Below are 26,217 nucleotides of genomic sequence, written 5' to 3'. Positions count from 1 at the left end.
TTGAATTTTCAACGATAGAGTGAGAACATATAGACCGGTTCTTTTTTGTTAAATTTAGATATAGATCTTGCCGAAATATTTTCAAAGACATTTTTTTTCTGTCGTTAGTATTTTTTTTATATAAAATCCATGAATTATTTATACTTATATCTAACAACTGGCAAAATATACCTATATACCATCTTCTAGACTTGAATGGTATTTTATAAAGAGATACTAACATATCACCCAGGTCTACACCCCCCATATGTTTATTGTACTCCCTTACTATTTGAGGACAGTCAACATCTAACTTTCGCTTTTCTACCTTACAATATCTCTTTATTTTATGCACAGGTGTGCATCCAACAAATGAACTTATCAGGGTCACGGGCTTATTGTCGTTCCAGCGAACGAGAGCCAGCTTGGTTTTGTCACATACGACCTGTGAATAAGCTCCTCTCTTTTTGTTTTTCATTGCCTTTTCACTAGGCAAAATAGATCCAGCTCCCCTGGTTCTATTGTTACGAATCGTGCCTAAACCAAATACGCCATAATTTTCTTTTAAAATATAAAATAACTCAGGCGATGAAAAAAAATTGTTACAAAATATGGTGGCTGGCTTTCTTTGAATAGATTGACAAAGAGCTATTACAATTTGTGCTCGAAACCCAATTGAAATTTCTTGTTCAGTGAATTTATGAAAACGGATTGTATCTTCTCCTCCATATAGGGTAAAGTCATAAATCATGCCACTTACTCCAGCTCGCACGTAATTTTTGAACCCCCACTTGTTAGGTTTATCTTTCATGTACTGCTTTCTGTTGCCTGCCTTTCTTCCTTTATAAGCAATCATCATCTCATCTATACTAAATTTGTTTTCATTTTCTTGCAGCAAACAGATTTTTCTTATTTTTTCTGCTATTGGTCTTACTTTGTAATATCTATCAGTATCTTCTAAGCTATTATCAGCAAAGTGTAGAAATCTACGAATCTGTTGATAGCGTTTTAAACTCATTAGATCTGCTATCGGAGCACACCGGAATCCACTGCTCCAATAGTCTAGGTAACTAGGCATTGAGACAATACCCATAAGTATATGGATAGCTATAAAATCACGCATTTCGTCTTCTGTCACTTGAATAGATTTGCCAGTTTTTTGAACAGAGTATAGATTTGACTGTACGGTAATATCGGTCACAATGTCTGAAGAAAAAAAAAATTAAAATATTGTAGGGAATCTGCAGTGGGCAGGAAAGAGGCATTCATTATATTATGGTCTTGGTTTTCTTCAATTGTAGCTTGGTGACGGAAGGTGGCTCTTTTTTTCCATTTATAGGTTAGTACGAATTTCGGAACTTTCTTTCGTCTTTTACCCAGCACTGGAGTAATGTGCCTTTGGGCTCGAGTTTTCCTGGTAGCACTTTCAGGAGTTGATAAAGGGGCTTCAGACGGAAGAGATGGTATAGAAGATAAGGAAGGTATGTTCTCTAGTCGGCGTAGCTGGGCAAATTTGACGTAGAACTGGAGTCAATTGCAATTATGTTTCTGTAAAATCAAATTCAGGTGGATCGTCCCCAGCCTTCATGATCCTGCCATGATCTTCAGCATCTGGTTCAGGACTGCTTAAAATATGCATTCGCTCTAAAGATGAATATAGAGATGGTGATGATGATGAAGCTAAACTTGGAGTATGCAGATCTGCCAATTCATTGTCCATGTCGGACCTATCACTGGTATCTGAGGGAGCATGCTGTATAGGCACAAGCGCCAATATTTTTGCCGTGCGTCCATGCAAAGTATGCTGTTGGCAACAGAAAATACCAAAATAAGCAAAATAGAACCCATAACTTCAAAATGTTAAAAAAAACATAACTATTTTGGATTAATTTATCGTTAGGTATTTGGCATCGTTTATCGTGATAAACATAACAAATTGTAGGTACTTTATAGGTTATTTGGCAATGTTCATCACAATAAACATAAGCTTTTGGCGGGTCATAAAACTTGTGGATTCACATAAAGGCACATAATTCACACACCAAAATATAACAAATAGTCTAGATAAGTTAGTGAAAGCATTAAAATACTTGAAACAATAGAAAATCAAGTAAAATCTTTATATTTACCTTGCGGAACATAGACGACCTGCGAGGCGCCGACATTTTGAAATAAAACTAGTTTTTAACGGATTTAATCGCGTATAATAATTATTTTAACATCCCGACGTTTCGAGCACATTGCAGTGTTCGTGGTCACGGGCAGTCTGCCCGTGACCACGAGTTCAAAAAACGAGTTCAAAAAACTAAGTTAAAAACTAGTTTTATTTCAATGTGTAATAATCGCGAAAATCTAAGACAACATTGCGCCGACATTTTGCTTTGACAATGACAAGTAAAAGTGTTGCCAGGTGCGTAGACTATTTTTTTACTATTAAAAAATATTATATACGGTATGATAATATTACAAAAAATACGAATTTGGTGTAAAAATATAACGAAATCATTTTTTTCTCATATGTTTCTCACAGTGAACAAAATCAAATTAAGGGTTAAGTCATCAGAGATTTTTTTTTTTTTTTAATCTTTATTGGCTGAATAAATTACACTACTACAGACAAAAAAAAAAAAAATAACAAATAAACAAAAATTACTTAGAAAAGAAATAGTAGTAGGTATGTATAAGTGCGCAGCAGTGTAATTCAGCCAAAAGGAGACCACTCAGTATAGAAACATGTTAGCTTCTACACTGATTTTCAGTGGCCTCCTAATGTCATTACTGACAGCCGTTGCAGATAAAAGATATAATTTAAAAGGAAAAAAAAACAATATAAATTTATAAAAATTGAACATGAAGGAACCAAACATAGAAAGTAAATTTATATAATATAAAGAACTAAGGACAAAAAAATAATGTTTAATTGTCGCACCAGCGCTCAGCGGCGCGGGGCGTATCGGGGCGCGCGGGAGGACGGCATAAGCGTAGTATACCTAATAGTTAATAATAAATATTGGGTTTTATTAAGTATGAATGCAGCGGCTGACAGCAAACACCGTACTTCCCGCGCGCCGCTCGCTTGTCCCACATTCACGAACATTACAACAAATGCAAATAGTGACACAATTAACATATTGATTCAAGATTAAAATTGGACAGAACAATATCAGGTAAGAAATTGTATATATAGTATTCATTGTTGTGTTTACACACATATTGACTTGGCCAATGATTAATATTCTAGACATAAGTAATTTATCTTGCCTTCTTTTTTTTTAGGTTAGGGATTTAAAAGTTACATACAAGCAAAGGAGGATAGACGGTTACAGTAAAAAACTGGTGGTTAAAACAGTGGAAGTGTACGAGGAAGCCAAGGTCAAGGGATGAGTTCCCCAAGCGCTGACCAGACCTAGCCTATTGCTTTCGTGCCGCAAACAGACAGGTTCGCGTAATTAGATCTTTAAAAATATGTAATAATTATATATGTATATATACATACACACATATATAGATACAAATACATACGTTATTGTTACACATACTCATTGTTAGAGAACCAAATTAAATAAATTAACAAATACATATATGAATTATATAACATTTTGATTAATAATAATAGGCAATAATTAACTACAATCTTTTTGTTTTTCTAATAAAAATAATTTATATTTATGTCTGAAATTTGTTATTGTTTTCAGGTTACGAAGAGGAGGAGGCAGGTCATTCCAGCACCTAGTGGCGCAGAACCTAAAGCTTCCTCGGAAACTCACCGTTCTATGTATTGGCATTCTAAGTTTTATCAATGACGCTCTAGTGACATGCTCACTATCATTATTTCCTAACCACTGTAATTTATGATAGAGGTAAGGTGGAACCTGGTATTTTATAGTGCCAAAAAGTAACGTAGCGAAATGTAATTGCATACGATAATTCATTTTTAAGATGTTAGCATTATTTAAATATGGTGTGATATGTGTACGTGGCGGTATTTTAAAGCAGTAGCGAGCGCAGGCGTTCTGGACTCGTTGGATGATTTTTTTTGTACGTTCAAGTAAACGGGGCCCTATAACTACATCTGCATAATTAAATTTAGAAAGAACTAACGCCTCACAAAGTCTAATGCGTACTTTGGTAGAAATGGAGTCTCTAATATTATAAAGAATTTTTAACCTATAAAAACAGTTTTTGGCAATATTATTTACATGCTTTTCAAAACGAAGTTCCTCGTCAAATAGAACACCTAGGTTGCGCGCTTCAGTCACCCTTTGTATACGTACACCTTTTATATCAATATTTGGATCACAATTACTAATAATTTGAATTTGCCGCTCTGTACCAAGTATCATGTATTTAGTTTTGTTAGGGATCATTTCTAGCGTGTTTGAAATTGACCAACGGGCTATACGATCCAAATCTTGGTTGAGTTGTTGCAAAGCTGCTTGTACCTTACATGGCTTAAAAGAAATATACAACTGCAGATCATCAGCATACAAGTGATAGTTGCAGTGATTAATTTGTTTTACAATATCAGTTGTATAAATCGTAAATAAAATTGGTCCTAAAATAGAGCCTTGTGGTACTCCTCTAGTTACATGCCTTATGTCAGATTTAGCAACACTCCCATCTTCTGACTTAATCTCTACGTATTGGCTGCGGCAACTCATATAACTCGCAAACCATTGTACAGTTTTGTCGTCGAACCCATAATATGACAGCTTTGATATCAACAATGGAATGTTTATGGTGTCAAACGCACGAGAGTAGTCTAGGAGTACTAGTATAGTACCCTCGCCCCTGTCTCGAGCAGATAGGATATCATCGACAACGTCTGCTAAAGCAGTCGTAATCCCTCGATTTTTCCTAAATCCTGATTGTTTATCTGGCAAAATTTTATTTCACTCCAAAAAGTCTCTTAGTTGATTGCATACAACTTTTTCAAGAATCTTGGACAAACATGGTAGAATGCTTATTGGACGTAAATCTTTAAATTCTAAGGGCGTGTCGATCTTAGGTATAGGTCTTACAATAGCTTTGCACCAAAGATCTGGGAATTTGGATGTTAATATGGAGGAGTTGACGATTGCAGTAATTACCTTTATTGTGTATTGCAGGGTTGGTAATATCATGTCCAGAGAGATCCCATCTGCCCCGATTGCATTAGAAGTTAATGTTTTAATAATTTTAAAAATTTCGGATTCTGTAACTGTTTTCAAGTAAAAGCTTGCGTCACTAAATTTATTGCGTTGAAAATATTCAATAACTAATCGATCCGCATTTAGACTACCGGGAATTGCAAGGAAAAAATTATTAACTTCATTTGGGTCACGTAACTGTTCTGGTAGAATCAGATCACCTTTTCTATTGATGTTAACATTATATTTAATGTGTTTCCAAAGAATTTTTGCATTTTTTAAATTTTGATTAATAAAAGTTTCGAAATAAGCCTTTTTTTCATTTTTAATTGAAACACGAACTATATTTTTCAAATCTTTATAATAATTAATGTGCGCGTCTATTTTACTTTTACGTGCTCTTATATGCGCAATATCCCGTAGTCTCATCATAAACTTAATAATAGATGTGATCCAGGGATAATGACGGAACTTAGAGTGCAAGGATTTTAGAGGTGCAAGTGTGTCATAAATGCGTCGAATCTCTGTATTAAATTGCCCTACCATATCATCTACGCATTGAAGTCCGGCAATGCAGTCCCAGTTCACAAGTGCCAGACATTTGTCTAATTCACTTGGATCTATAGATGTAATGTCCCTGTAAAAAAATTTTTTTGGTGTAAATTTATCTCTAGTTATAGTGACGTCACAAGATATAAATGAGTGACTGCTTAAAGTGCATACATAATCAACCCAGACCTGACAAATATCTGCATCGGTACAAAACAAATCTAAGAGAGTTTCACTGCGATTTGTGAAATGCGTTGGCTCATTAATGTGTTGCGTCAAATTTAAACTATTTAAGAAGTCAGTGAGTAATTTACTGTTTTTGTTATTTTTATCAAAATAATTAATATTAAAATCTCCAATGATGATGAGCTGATCCCGCCACGTAAACAAGGATAAAGTCTCGTACAAAGCATCAAAAAATGTTTGTACCCTTAACCATGGTGGCCTATATGCCGTTCCTATTACTAAGTTTTTACCTCGACTTTTATAGCATATCCACATTTGCTCAACGCAAGGGGAGGGAGGGTGACTGAGGGTGCGAACATTCAGGCCTTTTCTGACATAAAATCCTACGCCGCCACCGCGTGCGCGTATGTATATGCTGTAATTTGTAACCCGGTATAATAGGAGCACGGCCATCTTCTCCAGCCTTCAGCCAAGTCTCATTTAGGCCCAGAACGTCCACATTATGCCTTTCTACTGCGACTATGAATTCCTCATGATTAGTTCCTAGAGAACACGGATTCAGGAAACCAACTTTTAAATTGCGCAGTCTAATCATTTATAAATAAAATTGCTAACTAATGTTACCTGTTGAAATAGTAAAAATAAATTAATGATTTTAAAATATTCAATTAATAATACCAAGTAACACACAATGTAAACAATACCTCCTTGTATTTTATAGTTATATGGGCTCAGTATGTATAATGTCTGGTTGTTGTATATTACACTGCTGCGAGAACTTATTTTTAAGACCTTAAGTAAAAAATAATCCAACTAACATTAATAGAATATAATTTTAAAAAACAAACTATAAAATAAATCTTCCTACCTATTATACCTTAGAAATATCATTTTGTGTTTTTATCCTTTGAGCCGCAGTATCTTTACTCCGCTGCGCATATATTCGCCCCTCGCGGATCCAAATATAACGCCACCCATTGCGACGGCCTTCCTCTCGTGCATGATAGAACAAGACACGGTTTGTTTTTGTCAGACGCTCATTTATATAAAACCGCTTGGGTTCCTTGTCTATTTCAAGGCCCGTTGTATCAACCCCGCGTCGCACGCGCGCCGCTCGCAGTAGTTGATCGCGAATCGAGCGGCGCGCTAGTCGCACTACGATAGGGCGCGGGCGAGATCGTTCACCGGTTTCATTATAAGCCGGCCGCGGTCCTGAGCGTTCAACGTAAACAACGTCGCGCTCGTCCAAGGTGACTCCGATTTTACTTGCAATAAGGCCTGTGACATGATGCAGATTTTCCTCATTCCGTTCTGTGATACCTGTAATCTCGATGTCGTTTAATAGACACGACTGTTCGCGCTCATTAAGATCCGACTTCAACTTGGCAAAATCTTCCAGTAAATGGCTCTCTGAAATGGTGCACGGTGCTTTATTCTCAAGTTGAGTCAATCGTGCTTCTACGCTGTCGACCCTTTTACCTACTTCGCTTAACGTACCTTTTAATAACGCGAGCTCCTGCCTAAACGAAGACACCTCATGCGTCACTGCGGCCAATTCAACCCGAAGGAGCTTCATTTGGTCTAAAAGTGAGCTCACGATAAGTGGATCTTCAATTCCTGACAGAGATGGGGGAAGTTCGGTGTGTGTTACAAGTTCCCCTTGCGTGGAAGCTGTGTCGGTGACTAAAGCAGGAGAACACGGCTTCGGCTTACAGCCCTTACAAATCCACTTTGGTACCCTTGCATCTGGGCTGGAGTTCATTACACAAGCTCGGTGGAATAAACAGGAGCACCGTACACATTTCACACTATCGGCCGCAGCTAAAAACTTTCCGCAGCTACTGCATTTATTTGCCATTTTCGTTATGGTTATGCACGTGTAAATAACCAAATACTACGAATAGTTGTATTTTATATCGTGTTTATACGTATATATTAAATTGTTATGCAGTATGTATGAATCAGAGATGTAATCTATTTTGGAATATAAGGTAATTTTTTTTTTTTTTTTACACTTTTTTACCGTTTTAAAGTTATTATATTAGATCACTTAAATTTAATTTTGTAAATTTTTGCACTTATTGTTTCGCTAGTGAAATACGGTGAAATAAATAATAATAAATTAAGTTTGAAGTTTTATTTTATCACTGCATATACATATAACACTTGCATAAATATGTTAAACAATTCAACGACCGCCGCACGCAACGGCCCGTACGACTTCTTCAATCAATCAGATTTCTGTTGTGATGCGTAAAATACAAGAAAGAAATACCTCCTTGCTTTATAGATAAAAAGCGATCAGAATATTCAAGTCAGCTACACTCGGTATTTTACGTGCCTAAAAAGAAAAGATTTGTAGTTCTTATTTCATCACTTCATTGTGCTGCAGAAATTGATGAAAATACAAATGATAAGCAAACCCAGCATCGTTGCTTTTTACAATAAAACAAAGGGGGGTGTTGATGAAGGAAGAATAATAGATGGCCATTGACACTCTTCTTTCGCTTTCTGCATATTGCTGGAATAAATACGTAGTATGGTGATATTGAGGACAAATAATGTAACTCTACGGAAAGGCGAATAATGTAACTCTATGAAAATGTATTTTCGGGTATTAGGCACTGAATTGATAAATTAATACGTTCAGAGAAGATCAACGATGGTAGGCCTTCCAAGAAAACTAAAAAGAAACATAAGAGAGCATTTGGAAATGCTGCTGATAGAGAATCAGGTAGTTCTGGTAGTTAATGCACTCTGCATTAACCTGTCAAATATGTCCAGATAAAAAAAGACGGCAATCAAAAACGCAATGTAAGTTATGTATGAAAAATATCATAAATATCAATCAATGTTATATGGACAAAGAAACTGATTCTGGTGAAAACTAAACCATTATTAATTTTCATTTTTATTTTGTAATTTTTATAATTAGACTAGGCATATAAACTAGTCTGAGATTTGTAAAAGGGTTTTGAATGTTTTTAGAAGATCTTAATGACAACAATATTTTTCTAGAGACCATGCCTATCTTTTTAGAATATTTGAGGCATCTTGAAAATGAAATGGCAAGATATATTCCACAAAATGTCCATATCGAGTAATACAGTTGGATAAGAAATCCTTTTGAAGTTGAATTCCTTTTAACGGCGGTTTAAAATCATAAAGCTGGATTACAAGAATTGCTTGAATTGCAGGGTGATAGAGCTTTAAAAGAAATATTTGCCACAATGAGTCTCACAAAGCTTTAAGCAGAATTAATTGGGAAGTTTATTCTCAGCAATGAAGCTGAAAAGGCTCTGCTGCCATTTCCAACTACATTTCTGTATGAAGCAGGATTTTCGTGCCTTGCTGTTTTAAAAACCAAGCACAGAAATAGACTGGATCCTCAGCATGACATGCGGTGTGCACTTTCAATAAATTTAACTCCGCGTATAAATCTCCTTTGTTCAAAAGTAGTACATCAGGGTAGTCACTAATACTATCAGCGATGATAACTGACCTTTTTACCCAAACTGGCACAAGATTTCATACATTCCCCAAACGCCCGGTAAATATGGCATACTAATTCGTGCCTTGGGTGATGCGAAGACCATTTACTTTTATAATGGTTATTTATATTGAGAAAAGGTAGCGATGGCGGCGATCTATCAGCTGACGAGAACAAAATTCTTGTTCCCACTCAATGCGTAACGTGACAGCAAACAACTGGATTTCGTCCATTGAACTTCTAGATGACCCGTCTAAGGGTAACCTAAAGTATGTTGGGACTTTGAAAAAAAATAAAAGAGAAATACCGAATCTATTTTAGGTAGAAAGTCTAGAGATTGATTCAACTTTATTCGGTTTTACGAAAGACGTCTTGTCTTTCGTAAAACCAAATAATGTTCTCATGTGCCAAATAAAATTAACGCTGTGCTCCTGATATCGTCATTATGCATCATGATAATACTATCGATGAATATACAAAGAAATCCGAAATGATATTATTCTATAATTCCACCAAAGATGGAGGGGGTAGATGAAACAGACAAAAAATGTTCAATTTACTCGAGCCAATCTAGAAGGTAGCCTGTGGTAATTTTCTACAGAGTTCTGAACTTGTGTGGAATTAATGCCTACACTTTATTCAATCAACACCAAGACAAAGGACTAGAAAGAGGTAAATTTCTGAAGAAATTAGCATGATCCCAGGTGGTTCCACATATATTTTAAACCCTCATTTACCAAATTAATTAGTTATGACACTGAAATGAGTTTTGGGCCCTGATATGCCATTCCAAGAGCCACCAAGTGAAAAAAAAAATATAGTTCCTAAACGTAAGATGTGTAAAGTATGCATAACTAAAGATAAAACGAAAGACGACCCACACTTGTATAGGATGCAGTTTTTTAATAAGAAATAGTAAAGATTTTAAGAAACCATAGACCAAGATTGGCCTTTATTCTTCCTTAGTTAGATCTGGTCTAGAATATTGTGCTCAGGTCTGGTCTCCACACTATGAAGTACACATTAAACGTATCGAGAGGGTTCAAAAGCGTTTCCTATGGCACATTGAATATCAATGCAATAAGGTAAAACAGTTGCCGACATATCATAGTCGGTTAGAATACTTTAAGCTAAATAGCTTATTCGATCGGAGACATTTGTTGGATCAGATTTTTCGTCATAAAATAGTCAACGGTACATTAGACTGTCCCAATCTCGTAGAAAAAATTAATATGAATACACCCTCAAGGTTTCTCGTGCAAATAAATACGCTCCTTTTTCGATTCCACGTTCAAAAACGAATTTGGGACAGAATGCTATCATAAGTAGGCTACCTAGACAGTATAAAGTTTTTTCAGACAGTCTGCCAAAATTTAAAAGTAGGATTGTAGCAAGCTTTAAATCACCCAGTATAAACTACAAAGTAGAAATAATAAAATAAAATAAAGATCACTATGTTCTTCAATATCTATCACGTTTATATTATATATTATGTGATTTCCTAAAACACACAGCGTTATGATGAAGAAAGCTGTTGTGTGAATCTGCCTTATCTTATAAATCTATGATAAAACTTACCAAATTATCACTGGTTCTATACCTGTCTCTTTCTCTCACCAGCAGGATTCATCTTCTGTCTCAGGAATGTGATTGACAGCTCATAGCGTTTGTGAATTTTGCCGCTTAAACATCGCAAAATTTTTCAGAGTTTAAGAAATTGTAAAAAAGTGTTTAAATACAGTTAGAATTTGTGTAAAATTTTCACACAGCGTCAAATACGTATACGTATTTGTTTACACATAGTTTAAATAGTGTTTATAAATGGATCCGGAAGAAATCAATCCGGTAAGTTTCGGAGGTGAACCAAGTTCTGTTGCTGATGCTTCGGATGAAGATCGGCATTCGAACAATATAAGTAATAATACTTCAACTTCTGTGCTGACCTTCTTCATCCTCGGAGGATGAAGAAGGCACAGCTTCACCTCCGCCCAACAAAAGACGAAAGAAAAGTAAGTATAAACGTGTTCAGACATGTTCGGACCCGCGAATAGATACACTCATTCAACAAGTTGGGTACATGTCTCAATACTTATCACATTTACCACATTTAGCTAATAACGATCAAATTAATTGTGAACAAAATCATAACGAGCCATCAACATATCAATTCTTGACAAATCCACTAACTTCAAGTAAACTATCTTTGGGTAACTTAGGAACCGAGTTTGACGAACGAACAATAATTCCTCCAGCAGACAAAGATCTTTTACAAGAGTTATGTATTCTTCAAAAATCTGACACACCTGCTTGGAAAGGCATTCGATATAAGAAATCTTTACAATCTTGTATTGCTATTCCCGGTTTTATGGGTTTAAAACTTAATGAAGAATTATGTCATTTTGATAAAAATAAAGAATATCTTGCATCCACCGAACAGTTATTAGCAGGTGTGTCAAATAATATTTTACAGCAGAGACAGTTATTAAAGTTAGGGTTACAGGATTTAATAGATTGGGCAGCTATGAATCCTAATAATATTAATTCTAACTCGTTATTTGATAAAATTTCTAATATATTTGACCCGGGTTCACCGTCTTACAAAAATTCCGAAACAGCAATGCAAATTATCTGTGGTAAAAGGGCAGAATGCATTGAGGTGAGAAGGGACCGCATTTTAAAAGAAATAGCTAACCCTAATTTACGTAGTACCCTAAGGAATGTGCCTCCAAGTCAGGAGTATCTTTTTAGCCGGGAAGCTTTGCAACCTGTTATAGCTTCCTTAGGTGGCTCTCAGGTGTGGCTTAATACACCTGCTTATCTAAGTGATAATAAGAGATTGAGTACATCACAATACCAGAACAAAGGCTCCTTCAAAACAAATATTAAAAATAATAGGCCTCAAAAGAAACAAAATTATAAATTTAAAAATAATCAGCCCTTTCGTAAAAACCATAAAAGACACACCAACACACCTGCTACCAGTAGCAATAGTAAACAAAGTTGACTATCAATTCAAAAACTTCAAGGGAGGTTGTCTGAAGGAGTATGCTCATATGTGGCAGCGGCTCGGAGCCAGCAACTCCATAATGAAATTATTAACTGGGGGTCGAATTCCATTTTCGAAGAAACCTCCATTACAGTACCCAGACAGCCTTATTTTAAAAAAATTTGCTACCAAAGTAACGAAGGACATGACGGACATGATTCTTCAATTAAAACAGAAAAAAATATTAGAGACACCTCCACACTTGAGCCCAGGCTTTCTTTGTCGAATGTTTCTTGTAAAAAAATCGGACGGGGTACTGAGACCTGTCTTCGATCTCAGAGGTCTAAATGCTTTTGTGACAGTGAAACATTTTCAATTCATTGCACAAATAGATGTAGCAGATTTTTTACAACTGAACGACTGGCTGGTGAAAATAGACATTCATCAGGCCTATTTTCACTTACCAATTGCAGAGGCACACCGCAGGTTTCTCAGGTTAGTATACCAGAACGAAGTTCTGCAGCTAAAAAAACAGATTAAGGGAAACAAAAAGACTCCCATTACTTGTTCAGCATGATCTGAAATGGTGGCTAGAGAATGTGAATCGGTCAATGCCAATAATAAAAAAGAGTGTCACTCACTACCTGACCTCAGATGCAGCGGATGCAGGCTGGGGAGCAGAACTAAACAGCATGTACATTTCAGGAAAATGGGCTCCTCATCAAAAACGTTGGCACTCCAACGTAAAGGAGTTGTATGCTGTATTCGCAACCATAAACAGTCAGCGGATGACTCTAAAAGGTGCACATATTCTGATACAGTCAGACGACAGAACTCTGGTTGCATACCTCAGAAACGAGGGGGGAACCAGATCTCTGGCACTTCTCAAATTGACAACCAGACTTTTAAAACTCACAGAGAGGTTACAAATCACTCTTTCAGCCACCTACCTCCCGGGGAGGTTAAACGGAATTGCGGACCGCCTATCAAGGGGCCGCAGGGTACCAGAGTGTCATGTAATGCCCCAGGCTACGGAGGCCATATTCAACATTTGGGGCGTCCCAGACGTAGACTTATTCGCGTCAAAAGAGTCGGCAGTGGTAGCAAAGTACGCAACATTAGATTCCAGAGATGGTTCTGCAATTTTTTGCGACGCCTTCAGTCGTCAGTGGGACTACCAACTCGGCTGGATATTCCCCCCACCCAACTTAATACCGAGAGTACTGGCTCATTTGAACAGCGCGAAGGGAGTGTATGTCCTAATAGCAACGGAGTGGACCAAATGTTATTGGCTTCCCGACCTACAGTCGAGAGCAATAGCAGAACCAATTCCTATAAAGAACCTGCGGAAGGTCTTGATAGATCTGACTACAGCAACTGCCCTCCACAAGTGGAGGAGCTATCTCTTCTGGCCTGGAAAATTGGGGGTGGTCTGATCAGATCGCACACTGGACCACAGAAGAACAGCAGTTGCTAAAAATTAGTTGGCGGACATCTACTTTAATAACATATAATGCACCAATTAAGAGATGGTTACTATGGTGTAATAAAAATAATGTCAACCCAAAAATGCCTCAGGGCCATGAAGTTGCAAGGTTTTTGGCAAACTTATATTTAACAGATAAGCTAGCACAAATAACCGTAATGTTACATAAATCAGCGGTTTCCACATACTGTGCAGCATCAGGAGTAGATATGTCAAATAATTTTTTTGTAAATCAAGTATTAAAGGTCATTTCTCTTGCGAAACCTATAGAAAAAAGATTACCAATATGGGATACCAAAATTCTATATGATTGGTTAATATATTCCGCTAATACTGGTTCATTATTTGATACATCTAGAAGGACAGCTTTAATACTTTTGCTAGCTTCTGGTCGTCGAATTCACGACCTCACTCTCCTAGATATCAGTCCTGAAAATTTCATTTTAAAAATCTTGAGATTACCCTATGGCCCAAATTCGGATCAAAAACTGACAGTCAAACACATAGACAATCAGGTTGGTTGCTGCGGAAGCACCCAGATCCTCATGTTTGCCCAATTAGGCACATTAATAGCCTTATTACTACTTCTCAAAATAGAAGAAATATGGACAGTAGCATCACAAGTCTATTTGTTTCCCTGTCAGGAAAATTAAGACCAGCCTCAAGAACAATGATTGCAGGCTGGATACGTAGTATTTTTAAGGAAGTTGACATTGATGCCCCACCGGGTAGTATCAGGTCAGCGGTTGCCTCAAGAAGCTGGTTAGAGAATAGACCTGTGCTGGAGATACTTAATAGAGGAAACTGGAAGAGTATCGAAACTTTCAGAAAATTTTACTGTCGGCCAGTAAACAATAAAGATAAAGTTAATAGTAGTGTTGATTTACTACGTACAAACTTTACTAATCTTTAAAACTTTTTAACAATTATTCTTTTTCATAACATTACTCTTATCGCTAAATTAGTCAAAGATGATTATGAGACTGATTTATTGTACCTTTATTATTGTTACATTATAAATATATATACTGTCTTTTTTTGTTTTTGAGTTGAAATTGAAAAGTTTGCTAGAAATTGTTGATTATTTTTGTTTGTTACTTTTATATTGTTGATTAAAATTATTAATTAACACAAAATGTTAATTTACTATTGTTTTAAAGAAATTATGAATCAATACAGTTTATGAATAACACTAACTAGTTTTGTTAGTGTTATTCATAAACTGTATTGATTATATTGTATTGATATACTGTATTGATTATAGAAATAAAAGATGTAAGACTGTTCATAATATTTTAATTATTAGCAACTCATTAAACAAATTTTCACAAAGAAAAGTTTTATAATTTATTCTAGTTTCAAATAAAATTCATCATAGCGTTTGTGTTTACTACCAGCAGATACAAACACATCTTCATAATAACGCTGTGTGTTTTAGGAAATCACATAATATGACTGTTTTGCACTACAACAAAACAGGTATTATGTGTTGAATAAAACACACAGCGTTAAAGCAATATTCTTGCTGGTGAGATGAAGACTCTATGAGCTGTCAATCACATTCCTGAGACAGAAGATGAATCCTGCTGGTGAGAGAAAGAGACAGGTATAGAACCAGAGATAATTTGGTAAGTTTTATCATAGATTTATAAGATAAGGCAGATTCACACAACAGCTTTCTTCATCATAACGCTGTGTGTTTTATTCAACACATAATACCTGTTTTGTTGTAGTGCAAAACAGTAATATTATATCGTCTACGTTTTTTATTACAGTGTGCGGCTGTTGTTGCACTGTTGTTTATAAAATCTTTATTACCTATAAAAAAGTTACATTTTTTTTATTTTAATTTTTTATATGTTTAGTAATTTGTAATTGTCTTGTCTTTTGTATTTGCGTTTATTGTATTGTATTATTATTGTTAGTTTTTTTTCACCTTTTTATATAATATAGTGTTGCAAGTCACACGCAGGGACAGATATTTAATGAGTGGATCCGAACTTTCCAAATGAATTGTAAGAAAACACAATCAAATGTATTAAACAATTTTTATTTAAAAATGTCACAGGCACAATTTACACGGGACACACTCTCATTCGCTGACGCCTCCGATCGAATGACGTTTTTATACGTCAAAAAAAACCATTGACAGCTCGCCGCCGGTTATCGTTCAAATAACTAAACGCTAACAGACGGCCATTCTGCTATTGGAATGTCCCCATTCCCAAATAATGCTCGGCCATTCGAATTAGAGTATGACCACATACGACAAATTTTAGAGTACATGTATATATTATATAATAAGTTTTAAGATAAGGGATTTAATTAAATAAATTTATGTAGAAGTTCCATAGAACGAAAAGTAAAATAAAAATCAAAAGTAAATATTACAGTAAATACCTAGTACACCGCAGTTAAGTTTTTACACATTTATTTAAATGATAATCATAGAATATAGCTAATTTCTAAGTTTATCAAATGGTTACGCTTACACATTTATTCAAATAACAATCATAATAGGTGGGTTGATAATTTCAAGTTTTGATCAAACATTAAGAAACATTTAAGATGATACAATTACTTAATTAACCAATAGTTATTCCGTTAATGTCAGAAACACTAATAGCACACTTCACTGGTTAATCACTACACTAGTAAATTAGCTATTACTTCATTCTTATTTGGACGTACATTGTATTAAGCTTATTGGACTTGAACTACCGTTTGCCGCCCTCGGGACACGGCCTGCTCATTAACAACACATAGTCGAGGTAAGCTACCGTTTGTCACCATCGGAACACGGCCTGCTCATACGTCACATAACGAAGCTACCGTTTGTCACCATCGGAACACGGCCTGCTTATACGTCACATAATGAAGCTACCGTTTGCCGCCATCGGGACACGGCCTGCTATTTGATTTTACTCGTCATTTCATAGGATTGTCTCTTTTTATTCGCTTGCCCTGATCGATTCAGACATCAGACCTAAACTGTAAATGGTAAGGAAAGGATATTATAGGATAAGTTAATCTAATCACTGTTAGTCTCGCCACTACTGTCATTACTCCCGCTTATTGAAGGAGAAACTTGGAAAGTTACCCACGGCTTTAATTGATCAGCAGGATATATATTTTTGTACTTTTTGCCAGTATGACCTTCGATACTAGAAATTTCGTATCTATCATTATCTAAAACAGTTGTTACTATAAAAGGGCCTTTAAACTTTAGTGCCAATTTCTTACTTTTACCCTTTTCCGGATTGTAGTTAGGGATCATAACTAAGTCAGCATATTTAAAGAGTTTTGTAGGTGCCCTAGTTTTATCAAATGTCATTTTCATTTTCTTTTGATTTTCTATTATATTTTCCGCTACCTTTTCTCTGACTTTTTCCCTATTTTCTCCGGTTTCCAACTCATGTACATCCTCTAAAACCCCCTTTAAAATATTTTCAGCAGGATTATTTGTCCGTTTACCAAAAACTACTTCAGCTGGAGATTTCCCGATACCTTTATTTAAAGTATTATTAAAACTCCATTGTAATTTATGAATATTAATGTCCCAATCCCTTTCATGAAGTCCGTGGTTCATAGCGGCCAAGGAGTTTAGAATGGATCGATTATAGCGCTCAACTTGTCCGTTTGCCCGTGGAGTCGCTACAGCGTTAAGGACATGTTTTATACCCCTAGATGTCATAAAATCTTTAAATTCCCGTGAAGTAAAGCTTGTGCCTTGATCAGATATAAGTACATTCGGACAACCAAAATTAGCGAAGATTTCCTCAAGAATCTTTATTGATGTTTTAGATTTTGTGTTCCGGACAGCCCTAATAAATATATATTTGCTAAACCCGTCTACGGCAGCTAAAATGTATGTATTTCCGCGTTTACTTTTTATAAATAGGCCTAGATGGTCTATATGTATAGTATGGAAGATACAAGGAGTCTTGGGTATTGGATTTAAGAACCCGGTCTTTTTACCTGTCACCTCTTTATTATAAGCGCAGCTACAAACTACTTTTAATAAACCTTTTCATTTTGGGAAACCAATAGTCCGAGCCTATCTTCTCCAGAGTTTTATCGAAACCAAAATGCCCTGCCTCATCATGGTTTAACTGACAAATACGCCAACGAGCCCCATTTGGTACTACCCACTTTAAACCACGCCCGACTTTTTGATATATTCTACCGTTACGCAAAACATAATTGTTTCGGATATCTTTAAAATCACACTCTTTAGTGTCAAGAATATCCTTTATATGTTTCAAGTGGGGATCGGTCATTTGTACAGTGTGGAGCCAATCCTCAGTGGATATTTGTGAAACCTCTAACTCTTCGGCGTCATCTGCTGGGGTTACTGGATTCCGACTCAATGCATCTACGTGCTGCATGTTATGCCCGGGTTTGTATTCTATCACGAAATCATACTCTTGTAACATTAGCCACCATCTAGTAACTTTTGGCAACAAATCCCGTTTTGTAAGGGTAGTTCGTAGCGCATTGCAGTCAGTGACCACCTTAAACCGAATCTCTATTAAATATACCCGAAACTTCTTAAGTGACATTACAACCGCCATGGTCTCTAGTTCGTGAGAATGCCACATTGCCTCTTCTCGAGTCGTTTGCCGGCTAAAGTACGCTACAGGGCGCAAAGCAGAATTTTGATCCGACCGCTGTAATAGAACGCCGCCGACACCAACTTTACTTGCGTCACAATGTACTTCCGTGTCATATTCCGGGTTATATAACGCGAGAACGGGTCTGGATGTCAATTTAGATTTGATTTCCATAAAAGCTGCTTCCTGCTCGGGGCCCCATTGCCATAGTGTATCAGCCTTTGTTAATTTCGTGAGTGGTCTTGCTAGGGTTGCAAAGTTATAAACAAATCGGCGAAAGAAACTGGCAAGGCCAACAAATTGTCGTACTTGATGCACACTTGTTGGGGTCGGAAATTCTGCTACAGCTTCGACCTTTTTACCACCTGGTCTAAGACCTGATACAGAGATTTCGTAGCCTAGGTAATCTATTTCCGACTGGAAGAAGGAGCACTTTTTTAGATTCAATGTAAGATTAGCTTGTGATAATAATTTTAGAATTTCCTCTAATTTTCCAAAAGCTTCTGAAAAGGTGCTACCGGTAGTCAATAGATCATCTAAGTATGGAATAGCTAAGTCGAACCGCTTATTACCTAGGGCTTTATTAATCATGTTTTGGAATACAGCTGGGGCATTAACCAGACCAAAGGGCATTTTTGTGTACTCGTAATGCCCATCCGGAGTTACGAAAGCAGTGAGATGTCGTGATGATTCAGCAACAGGGAATTGGTAATAACCTGAAGCTAAATCTAAACTAGTAAACAGGGATTTGCCACTTACCTATCGAGCTGATCATCGATGGCTGGCATGGGATAACTGTCCTTGACGGTCTTTTTATTGAGAGCTCTGTAGTCAACACACAGCCTATACTCGCCGTTTTTCTTACGAACCAATACAATTGGGCTTGCATAGGGTGAGTTGGATTCCCTTACAATCCCATTAGCCATTAAATCTCCAATCATTGATCTGACAACGGCTCTCTCACTGAAAGGAAGTCTATACGGCTTGTATGTTACCGGAACGTCGTCATTTAAGCGTATCGTCATGTCTGTGATATTAGTCAATCCGAGTTCTCTCATATTAAACGCAAAGCAATTCCTATACCTGTTCAAAAGCTCTACTAGTTTATCCCTCTGCGCTGCATCTACATTTGGTCCTATATTTATCATTTCTAGAGTAATAGGCGCCTTGCTCTCCATGGGCTCATTTTGTAAAGGAACATTTAGATCTTCATTTGAAATTCCATTTACCTCAGCATCTACTTTTGATTTAAAATCTTCATTATTTGGTAGTAAAATGGCTCGGGATAAGAGGTTACCGCCCTTTACTGTAATGGGCGTAGTCGAAAAATTTAGGGCGAATACGCTTCCTCTCCCTTCATGAAACTGATATATACCCTGAATTAAGCAGTATTCTGCACCTGGTTTCATGCAAATATTCCCGGGAATGAAAAGGGGACCGATAAATTCCGAGTCGTCTATATACACCGACATTGCTCTCAGACCATTAAACGTAACGTCTGTAGTTACTTTTACTCCTAATCTGCTTACATTTGTGTCGTCACAATACAGTGTTAGTTGCGTACTAGTCTTGTAGACGGTCACATATGGCAATTCGGTTAAGGATTGACCTATTAGAACATTTGTATTCATGAATTCATCGTCTATTACATATGTCTTCACGTCAGCCTTCACAGCATCCACTACTATTGTTACCGTGACCCCACCGGATGGTACTACGCTGCCTAAGCCGAAACCTTTTATAACCGGAAGCTGTATCATATCTAACTCTAAATTCAACTGTTTTGCTACTGTACGTTTTATAAGTGTGCATTGGCTACCAAAGTCTATATATGCTGTATGTGTAACACCGTTTAATTTAATAGTTTTAAAATACTTGCCGTTCCCTTTCTCATCCTTAGTAATATTGAGTACATTTTTGGTGTCCGCGCTTTGTGACACATATGTAGTCGTCGGCATTTCTTGAGGACGAAGCCTCGGTTTTGTGCAATCGGAAGTATTATGTCCCAGGCGTGAGCACTTGTCACATTTCCTAATTGGTTTTGAACATGAATGTACAGTGTGACCAAACTCATTACAATTGTAACATCGTATACTTTTATATGTGTTGCGAGGTAAATCACCAGATGGCTTGGAGGCAGAAGTTGATCGTGCCCGCCCATCATCTTTAACATATGTTCGTTGAAAGGCAGCTCGTTTAACGAGACTGGCGGTAATTTTCTTAGAAATTCGGCGTAAATAGATTAATAGTTGCGATGGCCTCTTGAAATTTGATCCCTGTGCATTCAACCTTATATTGTTGTCGAATATCCCATTAACTATGCAATCAACTGCGTTTCTACCTCTGATACCACACATCTTTACTAGTCGGGCTTTGTCGTGGAAGTATTCTTCAAGAGATTCGTCCCTTTTACTCTTTCGTTCTAACATCTCATAGAGTCTATCAGCATAGTTTCTGTCGTCTGGAAAAGTTCTTAATATCTTTCGCTGCCACTGTTTCCAACTCATATTGACCCTGATACCACTACTTTGCATATCCAGCCAGTTTGGGTATTGCATGATAGATCTTCTGCTTGTCACTCCATCCGTAAATGATTGCGGTGTCATTACCCTTTTTAATCCAATCGGCAGCAGTTTGTGTATTGGCATCAGGATTAAATTCTGGTGCCCCGTCAAAAGGAGTCGCTTTAGCTTTTCCATCAAGAAATTTTACGAATTTTTTGAAAAAACCATAACTGTGATTACTATCAATACTTTCAGATATAGATCGATCTCGTTTTCTACCTAATTTAGTATTCGTTCTGCGACTCCTTTCATTACTTTTCGATTTACGCTTCTTGTCACGTGTCTTTCTTGGATAATCTGTTTCACGATCATTGCGAGACGAGTCAGAAATAGATGAGTCATTGGAACTGCTACTCGAAGTCGAGCTACTTGATATTGTTGATGGTCTTTTATAACGGTGTATGCGTCGTGACATTATGCGGTGACCTTTTGAACAGCCACGCGCTTCACTTTCCGACGTATCCGATGTCTCGAGACTACTACAACCCTGGTAAGGGTATCGTAACTTGCGATACCGTCTACGATAACTTGTAGTTGGTTGTGCTCTTACATTACTTCTGGAACGCCTGCTTGGTCTAGGAATTATATTTTCTTCAATGGGAGGGGTATGCGTTGACCTATCCGACATATTGTTCCTACGGGTACTTTCTTTTCAGGTCAGTGATTATTCAATGGAGGCTACAGTGATTATGATATAAAGTGGTAAGTAAAATTAATAGGAAGAAATAGAAAAATATTATGTAAATAAGTTACCCAAATAAAGTAGACATAATTACTTAAATGAGACATAATCGTTCATTGCGATTGCATAGGTAATTCGTACACGTATGTAGTAGTAAGCAACTTCGGTAAGACATGTACGAATTATTACGAACATGAGAATAAGCATTTATGTATGTAAATATTGATGTATATGTATACGGTAAAAAGTTACGTAAGGAAGTATTGTACCACGTAAAAACTTAAAATGTTCATATATATACACACACATACATACGCACACACATATATATATATATAATCCTACTTATATATTGTCACAATTTTGGAGGGTAGATAATTAAAAAGAACGCGCGACTGAGTTGAAACTGTTACTTAAACACATTGTTTACATTACAATTACGACGATATATTTGTAACAGTTTGCATGCTTTCCATTTTATCAAGATATGTATTTACAAACAAAAATAATTTAAATATACATTAATCTATACTAGCTTTTTAATTAAATTCACATAGTCTTGACGTGAATCTAGAAAACTGTGTATGAACTTTACAGTAGTTTTATGGATAAGTTTATACTAACATTATAATTAATTTTAAATTGTAGTAGGCGTTTAATTATGACAACAATAGATATTTTGATGATGAAATATTCTCAGGTAGGGAACCACTTAATTATAGCCTCTTTATTTGTACCAGGCCAGAGAATGCATTGAAGGAGATATTACCTTTTAACCTACCCATCCCCACAACTTTGCTTTTATTCCAATTAATATATATTATTGGTCGAGGTGGATAGTTAGGTACATTATTACAATAAAGATCGCGGCCGCCACAGTGCTGACCGCTGAACATAAATATCTCCAGATAGATAAGTACATAAAATAAGAAAACATACCTGTGAGTATCCTCGAACGTTCTTACCACTTCTGATGTTGCAAGGAACAGATATTTAATGAGTGGATCCGAACTTTCCAAATGAATTGTAAGAAAACACAATCAAATGTATTAAACAGTTTTTATTTTAAAAATGTCACAGACACAATTTACACGGGACACACTCTCATTCGCTGACGCCTCCGATCGAATGACGTTTTTATACGTCAAAAAAAACCATTGACAGCTCGCCGCCGGTTATCGTTCAAATAACTAAACGCTAACAATAGTAGAAAAAAGTTGTGTTAGGTTAATAGATAAAACTGTCCTTTTCCATGCCGTGATAACTTTTAATTGAAACAACACTAAGCTAAAAATGTAATTACCTTTATTTTTAAACTCTAAATGGTGTATGTTTTGTAAGTTGTCCTTAATAAAAAAAAAAAAATCAGTCAATGTACCTACAATGCTCTAAGGCGTTATACAAAGACTGCCAATAAATACGACCAAGTTGGGCCCTTGTCGAAATTTTAAATTTATTTTTAAGAAAATTATGTTAAGTTTTTTATGGTCTTTGTTTCTTATATTTTATTGTGAAAGAAATTAAACTAACCAAAAAAGTAATTTCCTGTGGTAATATACCTATAGTGATCTCAAGCTAAAAAGTCTGAAAAGTACCTTTGATTGTTACATCGTTAAATTTAATTTAAAATAAATAACGTTTTCATTAAAATTACATATTTTACTTACATTTAGTAAATCTTCTAAGGGATTTAAACGACAAAACAAGATAGAAACCAGCCCATAAAGATAGCAGTCTGTGAGGCCACACATTCATAGTAGTTTAACAAAAATAAAACATCCATAGTTTAAGGTTAAGGATAAAACTTGGATGGAATGTGATTGTATGCGTTCATGTATTGAAAGACACTTAAAAAACAAAAGAATAAATCAGATATTAGTATTATAAATAGTACGTGATGATTATGAATTATGCATACATTATGACAAATTAATGTTAAAAGGATCCTTAAATGACATTCAAAATCTACACATCTTTTTTAAAAACATTGAAAATTCTTAAGTTTTTAAGGTCATAAAACCAGGGGAAAAGCCTGAAGATCCTGTTGTGACCAATTTGAGAGCAATAGGATTTACTCCCATTTATCAGTTAAATACTACCTCTGTCATTATCTTTGCTCTGATAGGTAGGTTTGGATAAGGTACTGACCTTATCCAAACTTACCTATCAGAGCAAAGATTGATTTTATACCAGTTGAGTTTCAACACCCTTCAAGTACTGAAAAAATTGTTGGTGCAAGATTATCATAGCTGTTATGATAAATGAGTTTATTTTTACATTCTTTGATTTTTAATTTTATCAGCGGGAACATCAACAATATCTTGTTAATCCATTTACTTAAAATATTAACTTCGGTAAACTCTGTAAGAATTGAATTTCAGTTAAAGATTAATGTTACTTAAGTGTTATATTTTATGAATAGTTATGATTTTATATTTAACTATTTTTCAATGTTAAACACTTTATTAAACACTTTATTTAAACATTAATTAACCGATTTAAAAACTGTTGTATACATGAAAATTAATAAATATCTAAACAAAGTGCATGATACTTCATTTAGTTGATAGTTTGCATTTGCAGCATAATAGCTTTGATGTATAATTTATCTGTGAATTTGTTTGATTCTATGGATCTGTCTTTCATATTGAATGAACAATACAGCTTGACAGATATAGAGGTTATGTTAGGATAAATAATAGTCATAAAAATATCAAATATTATCTTACCTTACCTTATTTTATTTCTCATAGTATAAATATATCTAAAATGAAATGCAATTAATTAAAAATAAAAAAATTGTAGAAATGGCTAGTAAATTCCATTTTTAAATCATCATCAAGAATCAATGAACTTTTGTAAATAGAATATTTCAATATACTTTCTTGCTCCAGTAAAATTGGTCAATATCGAGTAACAGTTCCATAACTAAGACACTATGAGAAACTACCAACTTAGAAATTTCAGCTACATAAGCAATGTTTTAACTTCATTTACGTTTGCATTTTAAGTCAGACAATGCTTGATAATGCGAATCATATTATTTCAATTATTAGTTTTTAAATAATTTACGAGTTGCCCTAATTATAATTAAATGATTTGAACTCATATTTCCAATTTCACAGTTTTACAGATATTCCGTAATCCGTTTCGCATTATGTTGGTGCAAACTGAAATCTAGAATAAGTCGTAATTGTATGTCAATTTGTTATTGTAAATAATACAGGTGATCACAAAAACTCAGAGAGAAATCACTTAGGTTTAATTTTCAGTTTTTATTTTTAGTAATATGTCACGTTTTTGCCATTTCACTGAATTTATTAATAAATAATGCTTTAAACTAAAACTTAACTTTTATTTCTGTATAACGTCTAAGAAATTATCAATTTGTCTTGTTCTTTTGTATTTTCAATTTTATTTCTTAGTTGTCAACTTGTCAGTCGACATTTGACATTGTAACATATTTTTTTCCACTATTGTATCTGCGCTGCGCTAGCGTACCCTTAAACATATGGACACATTGGCAAGCAGTTGAGAAATTATATTTAATTATTATTTAAATTTTGTATAATCTTGACCTTGTTGATTCATCATACAGTCAATTATAGATAATTTGACGCTAATAAATCCAAGGATTACAAAAAACCTCAAATGACCAAGAGTTCAACCGAAAAGGAGGAAAGAAAAAATAAAGTAAACAAGAGATTTATCAAAATTCACGATTTATTATTTTAAACACTTGTACAATTATTTACAAATGGTTGTTTTGAAAATAAGTTCGTAATTTTCTGTTGAGTGAGCGACTTCAGTATATCGTTGTACAATGAATTTTCGATAGTGTTGTTTACTGCGAAGAAATCCTCCGTTCTGAGGCCGTACAAGCGTAGGGCAGCAAGATTTCCTTACCTCAATCCATGTAAATTAGTGTTCTTCTTCATTTTCTTCCTCGCCCTGATCCAGAGAAGCTAAATTCATCAGTTAAGCATTGTTTAGGAGACTGTTGACACTAATGCCACCGTCAACGTGAACAAAATCATCAAATAACAGTTAGAGACCGGTAAAATTAAAATGATCGAGAGTAAATGTATCAAGCAAATATCGCGTACGAAAAGTTGATGTGACAACAGCGTTATGTAGGCACTAGGCGCAAAAATAACGACAGCTTCTCATGCAATTTAAACTAATAAATTTAATATAAATATATATTTTTTATTTCTCTATAGAATTATATGATATGGCATAATATATGTTATATATTTATGAATGATGCATGATAAAGTTGCGAACAAATAGGTATGACTTCCTTTTTATTGCTATATATTGAAAAAAAATATTATAGTTCTCTTATATTATCATTGTAATAATGCAAATACAAAAAACTCTTTAAAATAATTAAAACAAATAATTTAAAATTTCGAGTCAATCCATTAAAAGTATATCTTTTTTCATGGCCGACTAGATTTTTTATGATCAATTGATTAACATTAGACGAATGTTAAATCTTTTTAATATTTAATGTGACGGCAACACTGTGTTGATATTTTTTAAGGTTA

At 35.3% G+C, this 26,217-nt stretch overlaps 1 protein-coding gene across 1 annotated transcript; it reads right to left on the bottom strand.

Moving 5' to 3' along the window:
• Window positions 1–6,714: 6,714 nt before the first annotated feature.
• Window positions 6,715–7,605, bottom strand: LOC125074523. Its single transcript, XM_047685852.1, has one exon. The coding sequence runs from the start codon at window positions 7,603–7,605 to the stop codon at window positions 6,715–6,717; it is 891 nt and encodes a 296-aa protein (XP_047541808.1).
• Between the last annotated feature and the right edge of the window lie 18,612 nt (window positions 7,606–26,217).

This window comes from Vanessa atalanta, chromosome 28 (genome assembly GCF_905147765.1).
Source record: "Vanessa atalanta chromosome 28, ilVanAtal1.2, whole genome shotgun sequence".
NCBI lineage: Eukaryota > Metazoa > Arthropoda > Insecta > Lepidoptera > Nymphalidae > Vanessa > Vanessa atalanta.
The sequence above is the reverse complement of the archived record's forward strand: the minus strand, read 5'-3'. Positions and strand labels throughout refer to the sequence as shown.